The following is a 17415-nucleotide window of genomic DNA, read 5'->3' as shown; positions in this document are numbered from 1 at the left end:
GTTTATGACGATGATTCAAGATTGAATCATGCTTACTATAATCAAAGCATTATGATTATGACTTAGCTTACCTCTACACCTCTACAGTCATCTGAAAAATATTGAAGTGCCTGAGTTCACAATTATTTTACTACAGTTACTTGCCTACTAAGCCGATAATCTCTTTGCGGCAAGTGAAAACCAAATATCATTATCAACTTGGAATGAATATGATTTCATCTTAAAGGATAGATACCTACCACTTAGGTACTTATCATGAGATAGATACGAGATTACATGAGGAAAAAATAAGTCTTGCAGATCTTAATGTTGGTTTATTGTCTTCACACTTACCTAATTGTTACTGTTGACTCTGGACTAGGTAGGTAGGTATGTGGGGTTACTTATATCATTTATTTACGACATGTGGAGAGGTTTCAAAATAAGAATGTAAGTACTAATGGGTATTATTTTTCATCTGTTTTTAGGGTTTCGGCCTGTACCTATTATACAATGGAACATAATCTAAAATCAGTTGCGTTGAAAATATTTTATTTATTTATACATAATTTTAATGCTGGCCAGGCCCCAGCCTGGCAGGCATTATCTGCTTCCTGAGTCCCTATTTTCAAAAATAAAGTATTTTACTCAGATTTTACTAACATTCTATTTGGCCTGCATGACTGTGGCGCGCGGAGGGTATGGGGCGAGAGATCCTTGTTGATATGGAGTCACCAGACTGACCCTCCTCCACTTTCAACAGACGAGACGCTGCACCACTCATGCTGCTTCTTGGTACTGGTCGACTATTTATAGGTTTTAACAATGTTTATAAATTCATTAATAACCAATAATTGTTTTGAACATCAACACAAACACTGACAAACACCAAAGACAACAATACAAACCACAGAGTACATTATAAAAACACAACTTTACAGAAAACGGACTCTTCAGACCTTTCAGACATACAGTGCGACAAACTTATCTGTTCCGGTGAGAGCTCGCGTAAATGTCTAATATTTCTTCATTCTATAAGATTTTAAGTTTGCCGTAGTGGTAATTTGCTCTTGTTGTTTTAATAAACCCATCTTATCTATATCAATACATAATTCATTAGTAAGTAATGAGATATGGATCAATTTAGTTCGCTCTCACCGGAACAGATAAGTTTGTCGCACTGTACATAGGTATTTTGAAATTCATATTCAAGCGATGCCGTTATTATTCTGTAGAAGAAATCATCATAAATCGTTGGAATACGATCAAACGATCGACGACTAAGGACAGGCAACAGGTATATTTATAAAGCCGGTAGTAGTCGGAGTAGGAAGACAGAGGACGTGATGTTATTGTGGTCCCATTTGGGAGAGGTCTGTACCCATCTGTGAGTAATGGATGGCTGATGATGATGTCCATATTATTATTCGAAATTCACATGAAGAAGACGCGTGTTTTGAAACTATACAAGGCCAGAACGCACCCATAGTGTACTAGCACTGTATAGTTTCAAGTGAAAAAAATTAATATTTTACTTGAAAATATACACGATTTGTGCGTACTAATCGCGTATACTTTCAAGTTGGGATTTACTGAATCGTTCTTGAAAATATACATTGCTATAACGCACATTGCTTGGTTGGCGTACTTGTCGCATATAATTTATACCTACATGCTGATTCTGATTTATTTAACTATTTCGGTAAATGTACAAGACTACAATTTACTTGTTCTGCCTGTCATACATATAGAATGTTAATAAATAACAAGTAAGAATACTAATATCTTATTATTTATATGAATTAACAGTAATACCTACTACACTCACGAGCATTGAAAAAGTTCCAGTGACGATAGCTCCTGAACGGAAAAGACTAGCTTAATGACGCCGTCGGCAATATTAAAGTACATTTAACAGTGTATCAAAATATTATTAAGTATAACCAACTAAAAACGTAAATATTGATCAAATCCTAAATTAAATGTTTTAAAAAATTGGGGTCATTTGGTGTTGACCTTTTGCTACTTGGACTTATTCATTGCGTGAGTGCAGTAGGTATTACCCTATTACGACATATTTTTCATCAAGTTTTGAATTCACCGTAATTGTCTTTTATGAATTGTTCTACACCCTCTTCTGAGATAATTTTTACTATTTAAAACAGTTCTTCAGTTTTATTTAAATCAATTTACTTTTTAACTGTACGATGTAATGTAAACAAAAAACACGTTACGAAAACAATGCCAAGTGCGGAATGATAATGCAATGTTTAGAAAGCAATATACTTATTACTATTTCGCATGAAAGAAAGAGAGAGCAACAATTCAGAAGGGCTACCTGGTAACTAATCACGTATAGTTTCAAGTGCTCGGATGGCCGCTTGGCACTTGAAAATATACACGATTAGTACGCAGTGGTAACTGCTGCAGTATATTTTCAAGCCATAATTTTAGCCCAACTTACTTGAAAATATACGCGATTAGTGCGTAATGGCCTTGTATACTTTCAAGTAAATCATGGCACCATTTTAATTTGAAAATATACGCGAGCAGTCCCACCCTCTGCGTTCTGGCCTTGTATAGTTTCAAAACACGCGAAGAAGACACTAACCCCCTTATTCATAGAAAAGTTACAATACGTTTTAACTAATAAACTGTTTTGTCCCTCTCTGTCAAAGAACAAATTGTTCTTTGTTGGAGAGGGACAAAACAGTTTATTAGTTAAAACGTTTTGTAACTTCTCTATGAATAAGGGGGTTACATTACAACCATAACAGAGTTAAATTTATCAGTTCCAGTCCTACCTTCTACTAGAAGTTCACTGATAACTTCTCAATCGCTAGTGTCTCTATATACTCGTATGTATACCTATACCTACCCATCGGGAAAACAAATTGTAAGTGAAAATCGTCCGAGGAACTACGGGTATAATGGTTGGGTGGAGATGTCGTGTCCTGTTTTATTTGATGATGTCATATGTGACTAACTTGACTATAAGTACCTAATAAGAATGTGAGTTATAGCATATTTAGCGCAAAATATTTCTTAATACCCCTCAAATAGAGACTTGTCCACCACATATATCATTGTAATCTATCCAAACGATACGAACAGTTGGAGTTGAAGACACTTGAAAACAAATTGATAAAAGTAATCCTATCGTCTAGAGAACATTGTAGCTGAGTTTAAGTAAAAATATGACACGATGTTAGTTATATACGCGTTTCAATTTCTACCAATCACAGGGCAGAATTTACTCACGCCCACGACGCATGGGTCTCCCCGTTAGTGATGGGTTAAGTATTTTTTTCACTATTCTTTATAGAACTGAAAAGTGCAAGGAGCAAGATGCTCCTAAAATTATACCAGCTCATAAAATAAAGCGTTGTTTCCTTTAGCTAACTATTCTCTCCAGGGCCCGTCTAATCTTACCACACTGAATAATTATAACGCCATGAAAAATAGCTACTAAATTACCTGCTGGGACACAGGTAAATAAGTCTCTCCCTGGGTACTGTGACGTCACGGCACTCTCTTCCACAGCACTCCTGATGCAGAGTAGACTCTATGCGGCGGACCAATCCTACTAATATTATAAAGGTGAAATTTTGTGTGAGTGTGTTAGTTGTGTGTTTGTTATTTCTTCACGTCATAACGGCCAAACCGACCGTAATTAAATTTGGTATTGAGTTAGCTGACACCCTGGATAAACAGATAGGTTACTTTTTATCGCGGAATTCCCGCGGGAAAACTTTTTAAGGCTAAGCGAAGCTCGCGGGAACCGCCAGTAGAGGTATAAGTAATTAAGGGATAGTCCGTCGTCGGGCCGGATATGCTGGTCCATTCAGTGTGCTCCTCATTCGCAGAGTCTTCTAAGGATATATTTATAATAATTTATAATTTAATAATTTATATCTTAAAATGACACCGGTTATCCGTATGTTCCCAAGAAATATACAATCTAAGTACGTCGGTGCAACGATACGGAGGGAGACCCACAAAGGTACCTTATGGCCTTTTTGTGTTCTCCACCCACGAACGCATCTACCTCAACGATTACCTATCACGTCCGTAGCGAAATTATGTTGCCGGCTAACTTCCACGAGTTGCAGATGTAGAGAGAGCTAGCTGTGCAGACTGTTGTGGGTGGAGTACTCATTGGTATGGTATCCTAAAATCTATAGACATGAGTCTATCAGGAATAATCTGTCAGACAGTAAAATTAAGGTAGGTACTCTTGAATTATGCTAATAATAAACATAAAGGGCTATACCAGTTAAACAATGTTTAAAGTTTTTTGTGGTACTTAGTTAATACAGATTTGCTCTACATACCTACGTGGTATTCCCATCACTACAGTCCACGCATGGGCAATATGAATATAGTAATATTCTAACGTGAAAGTTGTATGTCTGATAAAAGTGATCTTGAGAAAATCTCCTAATGCCTTTACAAATAGTCGGAGTGTTTTATGGATAACTCTTGATGTTGATAACAAGATAAGCCTCTAGGTAAATAAGAATGTACATATTTTTTTAATGAAACTAATTGGCTATCTACTTGCAGCTATCATGTGTAGGTATGCCTGTTTACTTACGCAAATAAGTCAAGCCTACTAATTCTGAAGATCAAGGTTTTATTTATGTTCATAATTAGTAGCTTACAGCGTGTGCACAGTTAGCTTTATACTCGGTACTTTTACCCGCACTTTTTTATATCTTCAACGTAGGTACTAAGCAAATTATCGTCCACATCTGGACATAGGCCTCGCCGGAGGAGATGCACAACAATCTGTCCCCGGCCTTCTTCTCAGTCACTACCGGCTACAGCGTCTGTGGTCCAGGGGGGTCACTCTACAGGGTGTTAACTAGAATGCGTTTGAGCGGGAAATGGGGGTTAGTATTAGTCTAACCAAGCACGTTTCTAAGAAAAAAAACATCAGAATCTCGAATATTTATGTTTAAAGTCTAAAGTAAAGTGGAAAGTTTTACCTTAATCAAAAACATGGTCACCCTACACAAACACATAACCAATGAGACATTCGATTGCAAAAGAACACACACTCTAACTTTGTTATCAACTTCACTTTTCATAATTTATTTGATATAACTATGATTGTAATTAATTACACAGTAGGTAATAACAATTATTAAATAAAATTGAAATTATTCATGGTGATTAATGACATACTAATCAACAATTAAACAGCTGATGTGCATAAAGTTTCATAGATCGTACAGAATATAATTTATGACTTTCTAGGAGCTCAGAACAATAATTAAACCTTTTTACTCAGAATAAGGTAAGCGTTTAGTATTCACCCTTGATACTCACCACGTTTTATTTTTCTTTTATTACCTAAAGATGCGTACAGACCGGCCCAACGAACGCCCACCGATGGACATTTATCATACATAATACAGGGACAGATTGAGCAACGAAGGTCAACAAAACCCGTTCGTTGGCGTTCGTTTGGCCGGTCTGTACGCAGCTAAAGATAAAAGACCACAATGCATAACAGGATGATAACAGGTCTACTTCAACGACGAATTGGTTTACTTACACTCGCTCATCTCGATTTGTGTTGTGTACTTGCGATTGAGACGTCTTTGATGACGAATAGTACGGAAATCCTCATAATAAGTATGGCCTCACTTTGAATACCAGTAGAATAATAACAATCTCGCGTATCATAACCATCGAGTATTTATGATAGTCATTACCTTCTCTGTGGATCTAGTCTGTCAGTCAGTCATTGTTGTTTACTTGTTAACAATCATTTTTTACAATTATTACCTAAAAGGGAAAAGGTACCTACAATTCTATGTTTTGATTACCAAGCCTTGTTCCTCATCTCGTTTTATGTTGTGCTGTGCTGTGAATACGTGTGACCTATGTTATGAAGCATAAAATGAAACTGTTCTGTATTCATAAAGGATAATTATTGTGTATCAATAAAGTGATACTTATGGAGTAAAATGAAATGTGTACAATGGATTGGGTACTTTGAGTACCCAAAATCTCGGTAGGTACCTTGACGATGTGGCTCCAAGTGTGGTGCTGATGCACGCATACTTTTTTATTGACCTTGGCTTTGATTTTTTTGGCCTTGACCTTGGCTTTCAAGTTCATGGTCATTCTGTCAAACGTACCTAAACATGAATAGGATGACTATGAAATTTTAAAATGAACTAAATAAAACTGTTTTATGTTGGTCAGCTTAAAGCAAATAAAATACGTTTTTTAATGTCTTATCGTGTTCAGTATCATCAGCTGTATCTACCATTTCCCGCTCCAACGCAATTAAGTTAACACCCTGTATAAGCTGCTGCGCGAGCCACAGCTCTCGTTTGTTCGTTTTTCATCGATAGAGTAACCCTCCAGCGGGTGGAGGAACTGGAGGATAGGGTGTCGCCCCACCACCAGAACAAATACCCGTATTGAACATATACCTAGGAGTCGCTGTCGCCGGATACGGTGGGTGTGGACATGATGATTATGCCTGTTAGTCCTCGCTATGGGAGTCCTAGCTATTCAGGTATAGATTCGTTATACATAATAAATATGCTCACGACTGTAATCCCCGAAGGGGTAGTCAGAGGTGACTCGCAAGAGTCACCCGCTTTTCGCTGTACATTTATTTGTACCCACGTGATAGGTCACGAGCCGTATCGCCGTTTTTTGTATGAGTACAATGCACTGAAGTTGTCGGGTAAGTGGGCAACCCGACTGTCAGATGTTTTCAAGCTGCCCGAAGGCCTCTGACGAGGCTTAACGTGCCGTCCGAAGCACGGAAGCGTCCAGAACAGAATCACTTGAAATCGGTCACCGATCCAATGGCCGTTCCATGATCGTTACGATTCAAGCTGCGTACAGACTGGCCAAATGAACGCCAACGAACGGGTTTAGTTGATCTTCGTTGCTGCAATCTGCCCTGTAGGTATTATCTATGATAAATATCCATCGTTGGGTGTTCGTTGGGCCTTTGTTGGGCCGGTCTGTACGCAGCTTTACGATTACTGATGCCAGCTCGACTACGGACGCATCAAAAGATTACTTATTAGATTCGTTATCTGCATGGGAAATGAGGGTTCTTACACCGTTCGAGTTATGGATGGCCAAGTGTAGGTTTTTCTTAACCGGTGAACTGTCAAGCAGTGAAAATCGATTTAAATTTGGCGCGGAGCAAGTTCAGCGCGTATACTGCTAGGTGGCGACTCTCCCGCGTCATATAAATTCGCGTTTACTCGCCACTATTCGAACTGAATAAAAACTAAAAACTCGCACTCCCCATGCTGTTCATTGAGTGTCGCTTTCTATATACATATTATGTCCGTCCGTAAGTATTTTCTAGGTTACAGGAGGATCACTCTAGCATTATAAACACCGACTGCGTCACAGCTCCCGGAAATCAAAATGAATGTTTTATGATTTTGTTAGGTATAATCAGCCTTTCATAATATGTTTACCATACCGTTCTTGTACCGTTCGCCCGCCCAGTCCGTCAACCGTTTTCTAGCGACCGATTTTCGGGCGACCCTCATACAAAGTTCATAAACTTTTATCAAATAAGCGGGATGCTGTTATTATTCTAAGCATTGACTGATTATAAGGTCGCGTCCACGACGCCAGCAGAAGAAACAGGTGGTGCGGGGATGAGCGCCGTTTTCATACAATAACTCCGCCACCCTCACCGCTGTCGTCGTGAACAGCAGCAGTATTTGATCAAGAGATAAATAAAAATACGAAAAATACCTAGATGATACTAGCAAGATACTAGTGCCTGCCGCCGCGCCGCTCGCTGCCGTCGTCGTGGACTTTTTTATTTTTATATTATCTTCAGAATAATAATAATCGGCCTCGAAATTACCGTAATTTTATCGATAAAAACCGGTTTTAACCTTCACTGACTTATACTTTTAATAAATGTTGCTATAACACGACTCATATTTATACCATAATGTGGTACGTTTTCCATATAAGTTACAAAAGAAAAGATAATTATACTATAACAAACCATTTTAAATATTGACATTGATAATAAAAAAATATATATTACTAAATAGAAATAGCTGCCATTGTTTAGTCACGATTTTTATTTATAACGAAATACATTATAGACGTGGTAGCCTTTAACGAAGTCATATGGTAACACTAAATCGGGCGGACGAGCGTAGTGAATGGACGCCATTTTATATTTAGTGAATTGAATTGCGTGTTTTATTTGTGGTGTTTTACAGAAATCTAACATCATTCATTTGACTGTGATAATTACTAATAACTGAGTTCTAAAGTAATAATTTAATCCTACTAATAAGTTTTCTATTTAAGCAACTAACTATCTAAGATGGGGAGAAAGAAGAAGAAGGCATCGAAACCTTGGTGCTGGTATCCTTTTAACAATACAACGAAATAGTCTAAAAAAATATTTAAATTGACCTTCGGAATTAGGTCAGCTGTAAATCTTTTGTTTATTTATCGATATCCTATGCCAGCAAAGTTTCCTTAGCAGATTGACACAGGTACTGCAACCGGGAGTTTGACGATGAGAAGATTCTCATTCAGCATCAGAAGGCGAAACATTTCAAATGCCACATCTGTCACAAGAAGCTGTACACGGGGCCCGGACTGTCGATACACTGCATGCAGGTACGTCGGAGCCGCGACTTGGCAGCGCGCCGCCGCCGCCGCCGTCGCCTACGCGCAATGCGCGATCTTTTTTAACTCTCGATATAAGCTTGAGATATTTTGGCGCGATTCACACGACGAATTCTGCTCCCATAATAGTACTACGTAAATATCAATCCTGTTCCGTTCAACTTGCTCTCCTTAAGTTTGAGACTGCTAAAGTCGTTTCTATTTACAGGTTCACAAGGAAGCGATAGACAAAGTACCAAATTCATTGCCAAATAGGTCAAATATTGAAATTGAAATTTATGGAATGGAAGGTATACCACCAGAAGATATAAAGGAGCATGAGAAGCAAAAGACAGGTATAAAAAATCATAATTTTCCTGCGACTGACATGATCATTGAGTGTACACTATACACAGTATGTATTCAAATATTGTTTTCTAATGTACAAATTACGACTAGTTGCATTTTTGTCTGAACACTGTATCATAGCTTTAGAGATTTGTAAATGTTAGCTCAATAAGTGATCCAGAACAAGGTAGGTATGTATTTTGCCATTTATAGATGGTTTGCATTAACAAGTTCATTTTACAGGTGGCGGTAAGGGCTCAGATAGTGAAGACGACGAACCTGCAGCCAAGAAAAAGGCAACGCCAGCACTGGTGAGTGCTTCCCTTAAACAGTCTTCAAGTCAGTTAACTTAAACTAATCCCTTCCCTCCATGAAACATTTTTAATACAAAATTATAACTCAAAATTGCTAGCGTCTACCTTGAGGTTCAAGATACACGAGTTTTAATAGTACCTCCGTTTTTTATTGCCCTTTCTAGGCATAAAGGGTTAATATAAAATTGCTTGCATCAATATAACATTTGTTTTCCTTGTAGCTGGGTGCGGGTCCGTCCGGGGTGGCTCCGGGCATCCTGCCGACGCCCATGGGGCCTGTGCCTCCGGGCATGTACCCCGGACACATGCAGATGAATATGATGGGTCCTATGGCACCCCCTTTCATGCAGGGACACAGGTATGTCTTTTTTTTTACAACTATGAACTATGATGGTAACTTGTATCAGTGGAAACTTGTAACAGGCCTTTTACTGCTCATTCTATTGTTATACCTTTAAATTGTGCTGTAAGTTTTCCTAAAATAAAATAAATAAATAAAAATAAACTTTAGAATAGAATGTGGCTTAAGTTTTTTAGAAATTCAAGAAACCAGATACAATAAATGAATATATTCTGACTAACCGATAGTTATAACCTTAAGCTATAATTTTTATCAGATTAACAGTATATTTACACCTATTCACATTTCTTCAATTAGTTAATTAGGTATCATAATAATTTAAGTTTATGAGTTTTTTTAACAGAAGTTTCCACTAACTTGGCAGTAACTTCTATAAGGAGCATTAATTAGGTCCATATCCACAATTATAACCTCCAACATTAACCATTGGCCTCTTGCCAACTTTAAATGAGTTTTGTAAACAAGTATTTATAATTCATATTGAAATAGAATAAAATCTGCAAGTATGTCATTAGCACTTGCACAGTATATCAAATAATCTAGGATCTAGAGAGCTGTGCCAAATAAGTTCTAAATTCTGCCAAGTAAACCGTTAATTTACGTCTCTGAAGTACTACCCTCCGCAACGTATAAATTTGCCGCAGTTTGATGACGTCACCGCCCATGCCGCTAAACCTAATATCATATTATGAGAGTTGCTTTAGTAGCTCATCGAATAATTTCCTGCATCTCATGGGTTTAATTACGTAATGAACTGCTCGAATTCTTGGTTTGTATTTACAAAGCAAAACCATCTATAATACTTATTTAAAAACTTATGCGCCATTGGTCGACGCAGCATATAAACTAGTCTGAATGATATTGCGGCAAAATAAACTACGTCGTCTCCATTAGGGAAATCGGAAGTCAACGAGCATGCTAGACGCAAACAAATAAATTTCCTTCTAACCTTACCGTCATTCAATCTCCGCTTTTATTTCTATCGCCCTAAAGCGTCTTAAAACATGCAATGGATTCATATTTTTTCCCAATTCGATGATGCTGAGCTTCTGGCGAACTATTTTAGATATCGTAACGATTCCAACTCTATTGCTAATTCGTATTAATTACCTTTGCCGCGCTAGACTCCAATGCTTCGTGTTCACAATCGCTTTGGAATCGCTGACTTGCCCTGAATAGTGCGCCTGGTAAATATTCATAGGGCCATTAAAAGCCTACAGTTTTGTCGCCTTATAAATAAAAATGTTGAATACGCAGATTTCCTTAGCATTAATGAAATGATGTTTCAGTCACAAGTTAATAACGTAACATCTTGTCTTCCGCCCTTTTCTTGTTATTTGTCCCCAATGTTAATTTCAATCTGTTTTGATATTGTGACAAATACATTCTGAACTTATTAACTTGTAACAAACACAAGTGTGCCCTCTGGGATAATATTATGTCATGAAAGGCACCTTCATCTTTAATACACAGCTGTTAACTTGTTGTTAATCACTGATATCTATACTTAAATCAATTACTAACAGCAGTATGATATAAGATGTATTTTAACAGTCTGGTCATACCTGAGCCCCTTCTAGCCATCATGGCCCATGAACGTGACGATAATCTTGCATATCTAACTTCCAAAAAGAGGAGTGATATAAGTTTTACATCTGTTACTTTGTTCTGCTATGAAATTTTGAAGTGGACTACTTCAAAAAGGCCAACAAGGGTTTGCACTTTACAAATTGTACATATTGATATTACACAACCATTATTTAATTAGTTCAGTTTTTGTTACACACCTACAATTTTCACAATGACTCAAGTGTCTAATGTTATAATGTTACATTGGTTGTTCAATGCTATGTTGTTTGTTGCAGAATGATGATGCAGGGTATGCGGCCGCTGTTCCCCGCGGCCAGCGCGCCCTCCGCCACGCCCAGCAAGCCCACCTTCCCCGCCTACAGGTAATGTTTGATTTACACCTTTATCCTGGCTGAGTATACTGGCTGCCTACTTTCCTCTTTACAGGAGTACCGATTCAACGTATTTATGTCTAACAGAAGGGCTAGCACGGAGTGGATTAAGACGTAACAAAAATTATCTTGAGACTGTGCGATGCAAATTTTTGTCACGTCCTAAATACGTGCTGTGCTAGCCCTTCTGAATTGTCTTAGAGTGCCTACTTTAGCCCTGTACATGATGAATGTAATGATACAAAACATTCGAAGAATGGAATAACTACATTCATTCAATATCAGTTTTTATCCTACTGTCCATCTCGGTAGTATTGTCATCAGATAGAAGAATTAATTTCAAATTGCTTCGCTGTAAAGTGTCGTGAAACATGCAATGGATATAGAATACAGAATGTTACGTTGAATTGAAGTTGTGCAAGAATATCTAGACACTTCGTCAGTCACCACACACGGCAATCTGTTACACATGCGTTAGCTGGTGAAATTTGAATAAATTTATTTCTCCGAGTCTCAGATATTGGTTTGACTAAAATGATCAACATTAATAGCTATGTAATGTAATCTATGTATATTACATGTTTTATGTTATATTCTCCACGCATGGAATGGGTTGCGATTAGGATATATTTCTCAACGAAAATGGAATTATATTTATGTATTTGTGTTAGCTCTCCCGAGTTCAAACCAGTGTAGTATCTACTTCATCCATCCAATAAAACCCTAATTTCCTATTCTTCATTATTCACCTAACTTACCGGATCAACACACTTCAACCCCCCGTCTCCACCTTCCAGCAACGCCACAATAAGCGCGCCCCCCACCACGTCGAGCAGTTCGGAAGCTCGCGAGAACGGCGACGTGCGCCCGCCGGCCGCCAACGCCTGCCCTCTGGTCACCGCCACGGGAGCCGGGGCCAAGATCGTGCACCCTCCTGAGGACGTGTCACTAGAGGAGATTAGAGCGAGGCACTCCAAGTACCGCGCCAAGCCGAAGGACGCGCCGCCGCCCGCGCAGCCCTCGCCCGCGCCGCCCGTCGTGTCGCCCGCCACCAGCCAGGCTGAGGTGAGTTCATGTGTCATTGATTTACAGAGGGGTCACTCTAGCTTGATAGACTGCCATGCAATCGGTGCGTAGAATAATACGAGATGGAGGCTGGCTTCCCAGGTGCGTGAAACGCTCGAGTCGATAATTGGGATCAGAGTTGAGATGGATGTAGAAAGTATGTAGATCACCATAATTATAATTACCACACACCCATATTATTAATGATACTTACAAATATTTCCATCCAAATGTGTGTCGATTCGAAAGAGGTGATTATTGTATTATCTCAACACTGAAGTAAATTGTAAGTCAACTGAAATCATGACAAAAATGACTCGTTCTGCACATGTTTTATTGCAAAACCCAATAACCCAGTTTTACAATAACCGATAAGGCTATTATGAAACTTTATATCCAATTCGTACAGTAATCTGAAATCATGCACGTTTTGACATACATTGCTTACAGTATCTGAACTTGTAACATGGAAAAGTTTTGCTTGCGTGTTTTTGTAACTAAGTATATTAGAGTCGAACTAGACTATTTATTCAGCAACAATAGATATTTTCCTAACATGAAATCTTCAGACAGGTTCAGGTCTAGTGGCTCGCTGCAGAATGTATTGTTGACAAGTCATTCACTCGGCCTCCGTGTAACTATTAGCATACTTGAGAATGCATTGTTCTATAGCTTCTTGATGCGGATGTAAAGATGTCAGCTACATTGTTATCGTTTTAGCACATCATTTATCTGTGGTCATAGTAACAGCATGTTTAAAAACCTAATACAATGTAGGCAAAGTGTACATTGACTATGAAAATATAGATAAATTACAGACTTCAGACAAGTAGGCTATAAAATATGTTTGGCACGTTCAACTAAACAAATAATCTGATCTAGGCACAAGGCAGATTACACGTGATAGCTGTGCTGTAACTAAATATTTATTTATCTTTAGCAACCACTTTATACTAAGTACTTGATCTAAGATAATTATGTAAATGAAGTAAAACCACACTATTAATACTACTAACCATATGGGATATTAAGAGGCTTGATTAAATGGCAAAAAGTAGCATAGAAGTGGAAACCTCTAATTAAACAACACAGCAGATTACAGACACAGTGCAGATAATTGGTTGAATAATGCTACAATCATCCGTAAATTGTGCTAAAATATTCCACTTTTATATATAAACTGTAATGCTGTGTCCAATACCCCGTATGCTCAATAAAAGCCCACTACACACTTTACCCAACTCTCCTTCCAGCAAGTCCACCAGCACAACCTGCAAGTGGCAGCTCACATGTCGGCCGCAGTCGCGGCGGCGCGCCAACAGCAGGCGGCCGCGGCCATGCGCCGGCCAATCATGCAGCAGATGATGATCCCGCAGCCAATGAGGGTCGGCGTGCCGGTGTCCATGCCGCCCGTCATGGGCGTCATGCCGGTGCACATGCAGCACTTCAACCTGATGCGCCCGCTGCAGCCCGGTCAGTACAAGCCGTTTTATACGCAGTACCGTTAGGCGCTCGAGTGCGGGGACGTCTGTTGCCATTCTTATTTTTTCCTAAGTTGATTTAATTTATTTACATACGTGGTAATGAGATGGGGGTGACAAGTTTGCTACGTGAAAGAAGATCCTGAATAAGTAAAGATTTTTATAAATACCTACATACAGGATAACAAGTAAAGTTAATGAAAGCAGTAGCTCAGTTAGTAAAATTAACTTGACAAGGTTCCTACTGTTTCCGAATTGTTCAACACTTTATGCAAAAGTGTGAACAGCTGGACAATATCATTCATTGTATTCTGCGATACATATTTGACCATATTTACAGGGAACATTACTGCTGCAGACCAGTTAGTTCGCCTGTAAGATTTCACACTGGTGTCTTTTGAAGTATGTTGAAGCATATAAATTGCCTACTTACTTAATTAATTATTTAGTTTATAAAATAAGTTTTTAATTTTGGTTTATAATTTTATACAGCAACAGACTTTCTCGCACATCAAACGACAGTCGCGTAGTGCATAATAATGCAACAAATAAGTACATCAGATGCTGCACAGTATTTCTACTTGCGAGCATAACTCGAGGTTATGCCAGCAACAGACGATGGTTTCATATCATTCATGTTAGGTGTTAGGATTAAGTGAGGATGTCTTTATTTACTAAGATTATATTTGAATCTCAGGTTTGCACATTCCGTGTTGTTCTTGTGAGGGTCTATAATAAAGAATTTATGGGGGAGATTTATAAATTTAAATGTCTTGTGATTTTTCGTACAATCGTTGTATTAAAGTATAAACCAGAACCAAGATTGAACATACATATTTTATTGTTATGAAAGTAATAACTTGGCGAATTATGTGGCCCACACTAAATGTATTCATATTTTTTTATATTGGCAAACCTAAACAATGTTGACTGGAGTGTATTTTTGAAACGCAGTATTATTTTGCATTTACCTACTATACATTATTCATTGTTAAGACTAGATTAAAAACGTGTGAACATTTTGCTTTGAATCGTTGTTTCCATTCCACCGTAAGTTAATTGTGTAAGGTACACGCATCGCAGCGTAGTTGCGGACTTAGCATTAATCGATTTAACACTTTTAGTAGATCACAGTTTCACCATTCAAGTGGAAAAAGGTCCATTGTTATATCCAGAACGATCCAAAAAATGGTAAATGTTTATTTTACTATTTCCACTAGTAACTATCACTCATTCACTACTACTCGTTGATCAGACATCCCAACTAGAGCCCCACTTGTTGTAACTAGCTGCAGATGTACTAGTAGCGCCGCGCCGAGGCGCGCTCACTCTCGAACCGAGCTCATGGTAACAGCTTCATCATCTGTCCCTAACTCCCATTAACACTGGGCCCCATCGACTCACTGCCCGATCTATTATCGAATCGAAACACTGTCAAGAGTAAAATGTGATTTTGATGTGCCATCCGCACTATCGGAGGATCGGAATGAAAATCAGCGGTAATTTTATTCACATTCCTTAATGGATTTGCTTATTGTAGTAGCTCTCTTATATTACTGTCTCGATTTTCTAGTAGTGTCATATAAAATGTGACTTTTTGTCGGTTTATGGGTGGGTACACTAATATTATATTTACGTACAGTAGTTTGTCGCTTTACAATGTGCATGAACCGAACAGTTACTAGTCGTTGGCTGAGTTGGATCTACGAGACAGTCTCACACCGGATACATGCATGACATTACGGATACGATATACTATCGCCGAGTATTTTGGACGTGTGATTTTTCATGTGAATTATATTTATCCTACCTACCTGTGTTCCTTCGCTTATACTGCACCTATAATGTCGCCACACTGGAGTGCCGAGTGCTCCCGGGGCGGGTGACAGGCGATTGTGGATCAGTCACAACGGCTGGGCCGCTTGTTGGACCTCGGAGTCCCCTGTCGCGACGCGCGACGCGCCGGCCCGCACTGACTGTCTGTGTGTTGTAGGCATGCTGCTGCCGGGCGGGATGATGCCGATGGGCGCCATGTTCCCGGGCGGCGTGCCGGGGCTGCCCATGATGCAGCCGCGCTTCCGATAGCCGCCGCCAGGTACCCCACTGCCGACCTCTAACCGTTGTCATTCACCTTTACGTCCGCTTGAACGGTTGTGTGTCGCATCCGCGCTCTTTGCTATTAAATAGCGGTGACGGGATACTAACGCGACGCAAGGTAAGGCTTACGGGCACCGGACGTGCCTCGTGCGGCTCCGATGTATGTGGACTAGACTAGGCTTGTAGAGTTACGTTAGGGTACTGTGTATGGAGGGCGGGGACAGGTGAGCGGTCGCCCCGGCGGGCTGGGCCTCAGTTCCCTGTGCTCTGCACACCGGCGACCTGGTCACAACACTGTTGTTGGATTGAGGCCCCCTGTCCCTTAGCGGTCACTCTATCTCACGCTCTCACTACATTTTATTAATATGGCAACAGTTTCATTTTAGTAATACAATCATAAGTTTTTTGGTAATTATGAAATGTGTGTAAAGTTATCGACAAATGTTTAATGTTATTTGCCTTGAAATTTCTCTTCTCAAAGCATTTCCAACAAGTTGTGATGTTTGCCTACTCTTGTAGAATTTTGACTATTTTACTCAATAAATGCGCTGGACTTAATTTTTCGTTGTTTCAATTATTATTAATATTTAATTATTCCATATTATCTTATTAGCACCATAACCTTTATTCAAAATAACAGTTCCATATATGAAACCTCATTGAATTGAGATATTTTCTAAAATTGTTTTATTACCTATGAATCCTGCCTGCCTATAAAAATTTCTGGTTCGGTAAGTAGAGGTGCATAATTATTAGCAGTAACCACGGCCACGGATAGCAAGCCATAGCGTGGGACGCCCTCCCGCCCTTGGGCCACGACCTAAGATTGTCGGTAGCGATTATGAGGAAGGCTTCGGAGAGGCCTGTGTCCAGCCGAGGACTACTGTGAGCTGATGATGATTATGATGTACCTACATAAGATTCACACACTCGAGCTTCTGCATACACAAAATTTCAACGAATGAGGAAACTGATAAGAATGATGTAAGTAGTGGGTAAGTATTATTTTTATACTGATGAAAGCATAAAAGAACCAACCGTTATCGCCGCACCATCTCACCTGCACCTGGCTAAATCCAAAGGGACAATTATTTTGTGATGTGGAACTAACTCTGAATCGAGCGGGACCTTCGTCCAGCATTGGAGAGTGTTGCAGAATTGTGTGCCTAATA

General features: G+C 39.1%; 1 protein-coding gene across 1 annotated transcript; it reads left to right on the top strand.

Annotated features, from left to right (window-relative positions):
• The first annotated feature begins 8127 nt into the window (after positions 1-8127).
• On the top strand, positions 8128-16801 carry LOC105390114 (BUB3-interacting and GLEBS motif-containing protein ZNF207). The gene is made up of 9 exons (XM_038115147.2): positions 8128-8367; positions 8502-8628; positions 8846-8972; positions 9208-9275; positions 9500-9636; positions 11505-11591; positions 12398-12665; positions 13919-14138; positions 16140-16801. Exons 1-9 carry the CDS (start codon positions 8327-8329, stop codon positions 16229-16231), a joined length of 1167 nt encoding a protein of 388 aa, XP_037971075.1. The 5' UTR covers positions 8128-8326; the 3' UTR covers positions 16232-16801.
• The last annotated feature ends 614 nt before the right edge of the window (positions 16802-17415 follow it).

The sequence above is a fragment of the Plutella xylostella genome, chromosome 8 (assembly GCF_932276165.1).
Source record: "Plutella xylostella chromosome 8, ilPluXylo3.1, whole genome shotgun sequence".
Lineage (NCBI taxonomy): Eukaryota > Metazoa > Arthropoda > Insecta > Lepidoptera > Plutellidae > Plutella > Plutella xylostella.
This window is presented reverse-complemented; position numbering and strand designations above follow the sequence as displayed.

Excerpts from the sequence above, each read along its gene's own strand:
- LOC105390114 (XM_038115147.2), top strand. The coding sequence starts at position 8,327 with ATGGGGAGAAAGAAGAAGAAGGCATCGAAACCTTGGTGCTG. Across the intron at positions 9,637-11,504 it reads CCTTTCATGCAGGGACACAG|AATGATGATGCAGGGTATGC; the intron begins GTATGTCTTTTT and ends TGTTTGTTGCAG. Across the intron at positions 12,666-13,918 it reads CCGCCACCAGCCAGGCTGAG|CAAGTCCACCAGCACAACCT; the intron begins GTGAGTTCATGT and ends CTCTCCTTCCAG.